General features: G+C 39.1%; 3 protein-coding genes across 9 annotated transcripts in view; 2 read left to right on the plus strand and 1 right to left on the minus strand.

Annotated features, from left to right (window-relative positions):
* LOC138029621 (short transient receptor potential channel 6-like) overlaps positions 1 to 10,978 on the minus strand; it is a 73,186-nt gene that overhangs the window by 32,894 nt on the left and 29,314 nt on the right. The gene's annotated exons all lie outside the window — the stretch shown is intronic.
* On the plus strand, positions 5,914 to 6,576 carry LOC138037600 (ATP-dependent DNA helicase pif1-like). Its single transcript, XM_068883502.1, has one exon. It carries the CDS (start codon positions 5,914 to 5,916, stop codon positions 6,574 to 6,576), a length of 663 nt encoding a protein of 220 aa, XP_068739603.1.
* On the plus strand, positions 6,723 to 7,223 carry LOC138037601 (ATP-dependent DNA helicase PIF1-like). The gene has a single exon (XM_068883503.1). The coding sequence runs from the start codon at positions 6,723 to 6,725 to the stop codon at positions 7,221 to 7,223; it is 501 nt and encodes a 166-aa protein (XP_068739604.1).

Raw genomic sequence — 10,978 nt, forward strand, 5'->3', positions numbered from 1 at the left:
CTTCTCTGTCTTTGTTGAACCCATAAGTTACCAGAGAATTTTCCGTTTGGTTTCCGTGTTGTACATAACACCACATTTGGCTTGGCAAAATATTAGAAATCACGGCAGCTCACTTTGATTTCGGCTCGACGGGCGAAAGTTTGTTGTCGACGTCCATTATTCGTCGCTTTTAAGATTACAGATATTTATTTTTCACCGCACGCTCCATTCCCGAGTTCCATACGGGTATATTTTCTTTAAAAGATGCACTAAAACACCATTCGCGTTAAAATGACTTTCGAGGCCATTGCAGGTTAATTAAATGTTCTCCTGTGTGCACCCGGGAAATCTACGCATTACTCCAATCCCATCAAACCTAACAAAATACGCACAGAAGACTCTATGCACAAAGACACCATTTAGCAGGGGAGTGACAGGCAAGACTTTTACCGACACGGAAAATAAAACGACGAAATATTACCCATTATCCGATTGGCATTGCCACACTGGCAACCCAGTAATTATACAGATTATATATGTGTAAAACTTTGAAATCTAGTTACTAGTCTCTTTGAAAGTTTTACCAATAAATAGTTTTTTTAAAAAATTTGTTTAACCGTCACTTCTGAAGATGTATGTTGTATCATACGAAACGTCAAGTTAAAATGCAATGTAATATGTTTATCACCGCAGTTTGTTTATTGTTTTTGATAATAAAAATCCAAATAAGACATCTAAGTCATAAAGCCAACAGAGTATGAAGGTAAGAGAGGTAATGCCTCATATTGGCCCTATTCCCATAGTAATCCCTCTTAAGTTATTTTTAGATCTCCTGCGAGATCCGGTATTCCTACGTGGGTTAACACGACGCGAATCATTGCGTGGGAATTCGCTCAGCTGTTAACATTGTTAAAAATGGGGACATATGATTGGCTATCAGTTATCAGATTGGCCACCGCACGACGCGAATCATTGCGTGGGAATTCGCTCAGCTGTTAACATTGGTAAAAATGGGGACATTTTGAAGATTTGCATACCAAGATGACTGCCACGGTCTTAAGAGCTCTTGCAATATTATGTCTTTTTGCTAATATGTTCGTGTCTGTTGGGGGTGAAACCTTTCTAAATGGTTACCTGAGACAAGATTGTCTTCATGGGGCGACGAATTTTGCATTCCGTATGCATTATTCCGGCATTTGCAGGTAAAGAGGGTTGTCGTTAGGTGGGACAGTCGTGGGTTGCTCCTTCTGGCAGCACCGTCGGAGAAATTTGTTCTCCTCGATATCACTATATCAATGGACATTCATCCCAATCCTGGATGGGAGGATCGTGACAGAGATGCCGTCAATTCAACTAAACATTGCAAAACTTGTGTCCACCGAAGAAAGAATGCACGCATGCTGGACCGTTGTGATATTCTTAGGTTGCGTAAATCTGCTGGCAAACCTTTGGCTTCATTGTCTGGAGGTCTAAAAGAGTTCGGAATAATCAAGCAAAGAGGACCATGGAAACGGAGGAACGGCAGAGGAAGCGACAAATTTGGTTCTAAGATGTGTAGGTCGTAAAGAAAACAACCGATATAGGGAGTAAAGAGTCGTCGCCCCATTAAATCTCCTCGAGAGGAGGCGGTGAACAAACTGGAGACAACTATACGGAGTCACTTGGATAGGTGTATGCCAGTAAGGGTGGTCACTATGTCATCACGTGACCCTGCCTGGATGACCCCTCTTGTTAAAGCCATGTTGAGGTCGAGATCAAGGGTGTCCGATGAAGCTCGGTTGAAAGAGTTGAATAAGAGGATTTCGGAAGTGATCAGTGAGAACAGAAGGCAGTGTAATGTGGGTTTGATTGGCTCGAAGCAATGGTGGAAAGGTGTTGACCTGGTATCGCAGCGAAGGAACGCAGCCCTTATTACCTTTGATCGTGAATCACTTGATCAGTTAAACGCTACAATTGTAGCTTAAAAGCTAGGGCTCTAACCTATTATCCGGTAAATGAAATTCTACCGAAGCCTAAACCCCAGCAATATAATTTACGTCGCACAGTTGGCCTCCGCCCATAGATTAACACCGAACTTTTCAATAACACATTTGTAAATAGACTCATTTTTGAACACAACCTGTTATAATTACATAATTCACTTTTAGCTACAGTATATTATTGTAAATTCATTACACAATTCTCGTTTATGTAACACAGGATATGTATTTTTTATCTTATGGTTTATTAAATGATTGGCTATCAGTTATTAACCCTCGCGGGAATATCGGATCTCGCAGGAGATCTAAAAAAACTTAATAGGGATTACGATGGGTATAGAGCCAATATGAAGGATCACCTCTCTTACCCTCATACTCTCTTGTTAAAAGCCGGTTACGCACGAGCAAGTTTTCCTTGAAAAGTTCTGACTTGACAAGTTTTATTTGCTGTTGTGTAAAGAAAAACTTGTCAAGTTTTTCCTTGACAAGTCCACTTGTTCAAATGCTAGCACGGAAAAACTTAACAAGTTGCATCACTTGCTGGTCCGTACGTGTCGCCGAGGAAAACTTGACAAAAAGAAATTGCGTGATCTCAGCGGTCTTGTTCTCCTGCTCGCTTTGACGGCAGATGAGTATGACAGGGAAAAGCACTGTTTGTTTATATCGTGACATTTCCTTGCTATATCTCTTCTCCTGGAATCCCGGGGGGGGGGGGGTACTCCCAGAAAAATTGGGTATGGGTGTGCGGCCCTCTTCCCAAAACCCTTACCCTATTTATGACCAAGATCTGCGATTTTCCCTACCCTATTTATGACCTGACCAAAAATTTGATACCCAATTTATGACCTGACCCTTAAATCAATACCCTGGTGCAGACCTGCCTTATAATTATTTCCCTAGTTCAGACCAATGTTAAAGGCAATGTTTATCTGCTTTTATTAGGTAGGTTACATTATAAAGAAGTAGCTTCTAAATAAAAAACGAATTCAAGACTAGAGTGCAAAAATGGATACCCTATTTATGACCAAAATGGAGGAAAATTGGCCAAAATCGATACCCTATTTATGACCAAAACGGCTGAAAAACCCTACCCTTTGGGGTCGCACATACCTATATAGCCCATATAAGGGAGTACCCCCCCCCCCCCCCCGGGGATTGAAACAAGAAAAAAAATGCGTGAAGAGATTCTTCACCTATTAGGAGATGAAGTTCTTGGTTTAGATGTTGCTGCACTAAAAGGTAAGAAACTGCATACCTTTTCGAGTAAGCTTAGAACGATTAAAAATGTACTTTATTGAAAGAATAGATATTTCAGAATAAAAACTAGCGATAAAAAACGACGTTTCGATCTCTCTGAGATCATTTTCAAGTAGTAAAAGAAGCGAATAAAATCTGCATATATAAGTACAAATTAAGACGTGAGAATGTCCAAAGATAAAATATGTAAATACAAGCGCTAAAATGTAAGTGTTAAAATACTATATAAATAACTTGCACGGATTAAATCTACATGACTGTTGGTTAAAACGCTAAAGCGTGAGTGTTAAGATACCAAAACGCTATAAAGAACTATATAAATAACTTCGCACGGATTGAATCTGACTGTTTGTTCAAAGTTGGTTTAAGCTCCTTTATAAAAAGCATTTCGTAGATGAGGCAATCGAATTTACTTTCGCACTTTCTCAAGATCTTAAAGTCACGATATATGTCACTCGGGACTGTTCCATGTTGCTCTTTAATGTGATTCCCGATTGAAGACGATCCTTTCATGTGTTCCTCGACGCGCTGATAGAGGTGTCGGCACGTATACCCGACATAGTTTGCATCGCACAAACCACACTTGTAATGGTAAACAACGCGTTGCTGGTTTATGATAGGCGGCTTCTTTTCTTTCGGTTTGATATGGTGTCCAATCTTACGGCTTGTATACACGGCGTGAATATCCATTCCAATTTTTCGGCCCAGTTCCCCAAGTTGCCTTCGCGCTGAATTAGCCGATCTCTGATCTTTGAAAGGTAACACTATTCTGACAGGCGCCTCATTCACGTTACATGCTCGTGTGGAAATTGCCTCGTCGGAAACTTTCTTGGTGACAAAATTACTGATGGTCGATTGCAGCAGTTGGGCTGGGTACTGAAGTCGGGAGAACGTTTGTGTGAGACGGTCACATTCCAGGTGGAACAGTTTCCAGGTAGATGACAATTTAAAGGCACGATCCAGCAACTGTTCCACCTGGAATGTGACCGTCTCACACAAACGTTCTCCCGACTTCAGTACCCAGCCCAACTGCTGCAATCGACCATCAGTAATTTTGTCACCAAGAAAGTTTCCGACGAGGCAATTTCCACACGAGCATGTAACGTGAATGAGGCGCCTGTCAGAATAGTGTTACCTTTCAAAGATCAGAGATCGGCTAATTCAGCGCGAAGGCAACTTGGGGAACTGGGCCGAAAAATTGGAATGGATATTCACGCCGTGTATACAAGCCGTAAGATTGGACACCATATCAAACCGAAAGAAAAGAAGCCGCCTATCATAAACCAGCAACGCGTTGTTTACCATTACAAGTGTGGTTTGTGCGATGCAAACTATGTCGGGTATACGTGCCGACACCTCTATCAGCGCGTCGAGGAACACATGAAAGGATCGTCTTCAATCGGGAATCACATTAAAGAGCAACATGGAACAGTCCCGAGTGACATATATCGTGACTTTAAGATCTTGAGAAAGTGCGAAAGTAAATTCGATTGCCTCATCTACGAAATGCTTTTTATAAAGGAGCTTAAACCAACTTTGAACAAACAGTCAGATTCAATCCGTGCGAAGTTATTTATATAGTTCTTTATAGCGTTTTGGTATCTTAACACTCACGCTTTAGCGTTTTAACCAACAGTCATGTAGATTTAATCCGTGCAAGTTATTGCCAACGAGCCAGCTGAGCGAAGACGCTCGGCTGGCGAGGCGGCAGAGAATAGTGCCGCGCGAAGAATGGCGTATGCGAAAAAATTCTCGATCGGCATTAAAAGTGTAAGTGTAAGGTGTAAGGTGTAAGGTGTAAGATGTAAGATGTCTCAGTTTGAGCCAATTGCAAGGAAGGAACTATTCGAGCTAATGAAAAGACGTGTTAGATTGTAGCTTTCAACCAATCAGGAGGCGGTACATGTAGACACTTTCGCGTGGTTGTTGATTTGGAAGCGTCGCTTGGTTTGAAGTGGAAGCAGCGCGATCTTGTTGTAAGCGTCGCTTGGTTTGAAGTGGAAGCAGCGCGATCTTGTTGTAAGCGTCGCTTGGTTTGAAGTGGAAGCAGCGCGATCTTGGTGTAAGCGTCGCTTGGTTTGAAGTGGAAGCAGCGCGATCTTGTTGTAAGCGTCGCTTGGTTTGAAGTGGAAGCAGCGCGATCTTGTTGTAGAAGGTAAGTGTTTTCTTTGTTGTGGTCGTTATTGAATTGTAAAGAATTTCATAGGCTTAGAATATACGTGGTCGAGAGACCAATAGCAATAGCGTGTGATACAGCGGTTGAGAGACCAATAGAACCAGCGTGTTCGCTATTGACTTGAACTAAAGAGTTTAGCAATCAATAGAAGCAGCGTGTTCATTAATCAAACCGAAACTTCAATTGGCCAGCGTTCCTTTACAAAACTTTCATGTAATTCGAATATTGAGGAAAAGTGTTGAAACTAGAACAAATCCAGTGTTCGAATTTACTGTTTGAGATACGATCAAGAGACCAATAGCACTAGCGTGTGATACAGCGGTTGAGAGACCAATAGAACCAGCGTGTTCGCTACTGACTTCAACTAGCGGGTTTAGCAATCAGTAGAACCAGCGTGTTCATTAATCAAACTGAAACTTCAATCGGCCAGCGTTCCTTTACAAAACTCTTTTTTTTATGTAATTTCTAATATTGAGGAAAATTGTTGAAACTAGAGCACGAAATTCCTTACGCTTTCTTATTATGGGTGTAGCAGGAACAGGTAAAAGCTATCTCATTGATTCCTTAAGAAATTTGCTTCAGGAAAAATGTAAGGTTTTAGCTTACACTGGAAAAGCATCATTCAATGTCAATGGAGTAACGCTACATTCATTGCTAAAATTACCTATTGGTTCAAAAAGACATTGTGATTTAAAAGGAATACCTTTACAACAACTGCAAAGTGACCTTGAAAACGTTCAATATTTAGTAATAGATGAATACTCTTTCGTTGGCCAGAGTTTGTTCGGATGGATTGATAGTCGTTGCAGACAAGCTACTGGAAGAACAGACATGACATTTGGCGGCATATCTGTCATTCTTGTTGGTGACATAGCTCAGTTACCACCTGTAGGTGACAAACCACTTTACCATTCTATGCCAAAAACAGAAAAACAAATTCAAGGTTTTCTCCTATATCATGAATTCAAGAAAGTTGTTAAATTGACAGTTAATCAAAGAGTTCAAGGAAACAATATTGAACAATCCAATTTTAGAGAAATGCTAACCCGAGCTCGCCATGGTGAATCAACTGAATCGGATTGGCACTCTTTAATTTCCAGAACACCTGACAAAGTGCACAATGTGAATGAGTTTGAAAAGAATTCTGTAAGAATTTGTTATCATAAGGAAAAGTCGCAGAATTAAACATTAGTAGACTTAAAAGCTTGGGTCAACCAATAGCCATAATTAAAGCTCGTCACTCTATTGGAGCACAAACACTTAGTGCTGACGACATGGGAGGCCTTGAACCTATAGTCTACTTATCAAAACGAGCAAAAGTAATGTTAACGATGAATCTATGGACTGATGTTGGCCTTTGTAATGGAGCATTAGGCACAATACTTGACTTTGTGTATGCTGAAGGACAACAACCTCCATGTCTTCCAATATGTGTATTGGTTCAATTTGATGATGAATATAAAGGACCATCAGTTTCATCTGAGTTTCAAAGATGTGTCCCAATTTGTCCCATCACCCAAGTTTCAGAAAGTTTAGGAAAAAAATATGAGCGACAGCAATTGCCATTAAAATTAGCCTGGGCGATGACAATTCATAAATGTCAAGGTCTAACTCTCTCTAAAGCTTGGATTGATTTAGGATCATCCGAAAGATCTCCTGGAATTACATATGTGGCTTTAAGCAGGGTAAAAAAAGATCTTACTGAGCCAATGACACTAGAGAGGTTTCAAGCAGTCAAAAAGTCTACTAACTTTAAGTTTAGATTAGAAGAAGAAAACCGTCTTGATATGTTGACTAATGAAACACTGAGTTCACATCTCAAAATATCTTAAAAATACATTTTCGTTTATGTCATGCTCTTTTAAACAATTTAATCAAACCGATCAATGCACGCATAAATATTTCTTTTACACTTAAGATTAAAAGATAAAAGTCAGTTACAATTCAAAATCAACTTTGTACAATTTTGATCTTGTCTCCCTGTGGTGACTGTTTCCAAATATTTTCTAAAAACATTTGACATTTCATACCTACTCTAAAAAAGGAAACATATTGTCGGTGCTTTCTGCTTACAAAATCTTTGATATTTCAAAAAAAATGTTTCTGCACTGTTTGAAAAGTTTATTTTTTCTTCAGTTTCCAGATCTCCTGTCAGTCAATCACGTCAAAAGAAAATACAAACTCTGGTAAGTACCTGTAGCTTTAATTTACAATGTTTGTTTTTTTGTGGTTCTCCATATTCCTGTTTTCTTTTTGGAAAGTGGCTGGGGAGGGGGAATTGAATGAGCAAAAACTACTGAAAGGGAACAACCCCTTATCATTTTTGTAAAAAAATCCTCGTCTGGCCTCACCATAGTAGATTACATCTACACAAGATATATATTGCAGTTTCTAAAATTCCAACCATACTGACAAATGCAACTTCACTACTGTCACTGAAATCTTTGGTGGCTCCTCCCAACTTCTGCACTGTGCTGTCTGAACTGTGGTCAATGATTTGATTTGATTACTACACAATTGACAATAGTCACAAGCTGCAAAGAGCTGCAAAACATTTCATTGACAGTAACAAAAAAACATTTGTTGGTTCACTTATGAATTTACAGTCCACATGTTATTAGAGGTGCACTAACTTATTGTGATTAACATTTCATGTCTAACTTCAAATTATATTCCCTCATTCTTATATAATCACCGTGGCTACATTCAGAATTTGAGCCCTATAAAACGCTCGCGACATCAAAATCAGTGGTATGATTTTGATTTACAACCAGCCCATCAAAATTGAGAAGAGTTGTAGGGTTTAATAGTGCAAACCACTCCATGCTACAAGAACACGAAGCATCACAAACAGCTGTAACCCTCAAAAACACTAAGCAAAACAGCAGCAATCACATCATATTCCACCAGCAATCAACAGTAATGTCCACCAACCTTTGATGTATTGATTTTGATCTATCAAACCCATCAACAAAATCTCCCGAAAAGGACTGTGGCCCTACAATCTCCCAAGGCTTTCTGCACATAGTAAGACATTACGCTTGAGTGAGATCCCGCACACTCCAAGTCAATCAGAAAGTAAATGTCACTGCTTCCATTTCACTGGGAAAATGAAAACCCTAAACCTGTTGTGGAATCCGCAAGTGAAATGACAACTGTAAAAGAGAAACTGTTTCCTTGGAGTATGAAACTGGGGAACGTGCTACTATTCATAGATGGTATCTACTTTACAAAACCATCAAACTGGCACCACATATGAGTTTGCAAAACCTTAGTGTAAAGGCACTTCCAAGGAATCACTCATCTGGGGAACAACCCCTCCAACAACGTTTAAAGACGCCAATCAACAGTTGACAAACCTATCAATGGCCCTGCATTACTTTGAAAATCCAAAGAAACGAAGTCAAAAAGTAGAGAGCTTCAAAATGATCAACAAACTAAGCATTATTTCATCACCTGCCAAGCAGGTAAACGAAAAAATTAATAGAAATCACCCAACAAAACACACTCAAATGTAAAAACTGTGGAGGCCGACAAAAGAAGGATGGCAATGCAAAAGAGATGGCATCTGTACAACTACTTGTACATTTGGATGAAAAAGACATTTGGTTAACAGCATTTTACAGATGTCTTGGAGTCCCTGTTTCGCCGCCCACCCCACAATCTCATTACTTAACGACTCGGATACAATTGAAGAACTACTTATGGATCTCCAAGAAATAGAATTTAAATATAATGTCAACAGAATTTTAAGTGATCACTGGAAATATCATCATCTTCACTGTCAAGTTAAACTGTCCTAGAGTACAGAATTAACAAAAAGCCCGACCGACGGACTACAAGATTTATTTACAACACTTACGTATCAAGAATTCAAGAAACCTTGTCATTACCATGTTCGAATTCAATGTTGCGTTACGCGCTATTTAAAAACATACATACAAAACAAGTTAATATTATTTCTTACCATGCTATGGGTGTTCAAGATGTTACATTAATAACAGAAAACCATTCACATTGGTTTTCACGTTCAAGTTCATATGCTTTTTTTAACATTACTGAGTTCGCTAACACTAGTACATTCATGTTTCGGTTCACTCTGTCCAACATTGTAATAATGAAGACATCCTTATAAGCTTCAATCAACATATTGTAACTGGCACAATTCATTGTTGGTTGTGATGCTATTTCAAAGCAACAGTTCTATTCTAACTCTACCAACACAATTCCATGTTCTTTGTTATGTTATTGTTTATAATGATACATTAAGTAAACAAAAACTATTCACATCCGTTTACATTTTCAAGTTATTAAATGACTTGGTTACTATTACCAAGCTCTTAAAACTCAAGTTCAGTTGTCCATGTTACTCTTATCAAAAATTTTACTTATCAATTCCAAAAAATCGATGTCTCAGCAGCAAACCTTTTAACCACACATTGATCGCATCGTCTGCACTCTATCGATATTATACCTAGTTTATATAGGATTTTAACACTTACATTTAGGCGCTTGTATTTACAATATTTTATCTTTGGACATGCTCACGTCTTAATTGTGTACGTATATCTGCAGATTTTATTCGCTTCTTTTACTACTTGAAAATGATCTCAGAGAGATCGAAACGTCGTTTTTTATCGCTAAGTTTTTATTCTGAAATGTGTTTCAAAAAAACTACTTATAAGAATAGCTTATTTCACGGGTCCAAAAACTGCATGGAAACTGTTTCCCTGCGTTTCCGTTTTTTGTTGTCCGCTGTGTACTTGTAATTGCTGGCAACACTGAAAACTTGTCAAAGCAAACTGTGCGCATTTTGATTCACCCAAGAGCAAATGAAACTTGTCAAGGCAAAACTCATCAAAGAAGACGATAGTTACGTTGTGAGTCTATTACTAAAAATAGACTTTGTCACTTGAGCCCCATTCCCCCGCGTAAGACTCTGACAACACATTTCGATCTACTGAAAGTACATGTACGAGTGAGTTAAGCGATAGCGAAGGAAAAAAAGAGAAAACTTTTTTTGCACCTTGTTGAAGCTAGGAAGACTTGCTCCTGTGTAACAGGCTAACTTTTAAAAGCACTGGAAAGTGATCACCCTGCCTGAAGCAGTGCCCTGTAACCTCACGGTCTTCGGTATCTAGAGTCTATTATTTTCCCTGGGTTTTAAATGAACCTGATTGCATGTCAATTAATGACAACGTCGCGCGTGTCGAACAGGATGTACTAACATTATCGGCTGACAGGCCCATAACCATGACGACATCAATATCCAAACGTGCCAAATATAGAATAATATCTTCACTTGTGGGATGAAGATATCAAATTTGAGGAACAAGAAAAATCCCGATATCTATATACTAAATAGTTCAATTTCGAAAACAGTTCGACGACAAAAAATATCGGCTGTTTAGATAGTTTGGGAGGCATAAAAACCCCATCGTCGGAAATGCTGGAACTATGGAAAATGGAACGGCGGAAAGGAAAATCGTGGTCCTAACCCTTCTTCCAGAAAACTGATAAACGATATAACCTTTTGTTACTACTGGTTTGCCTATGGCAAACCAGTCGAGGTCTGCGTTGATTTCGT

The sequence above is a fragment of the Montipora capricornis genome, chromosome 2 (assembly GCF_036669925.1).
Source record: "Montipora capricornis isolate CH-2021 chromosome 2, ASM3666992v2, whole genome shotgun sequence".
NCBI lineage: Eukaryota > Metazoa > Cnidaria > Anthozoa > Scleractinia > Acroporidae > Montipora > Montipora capricornis.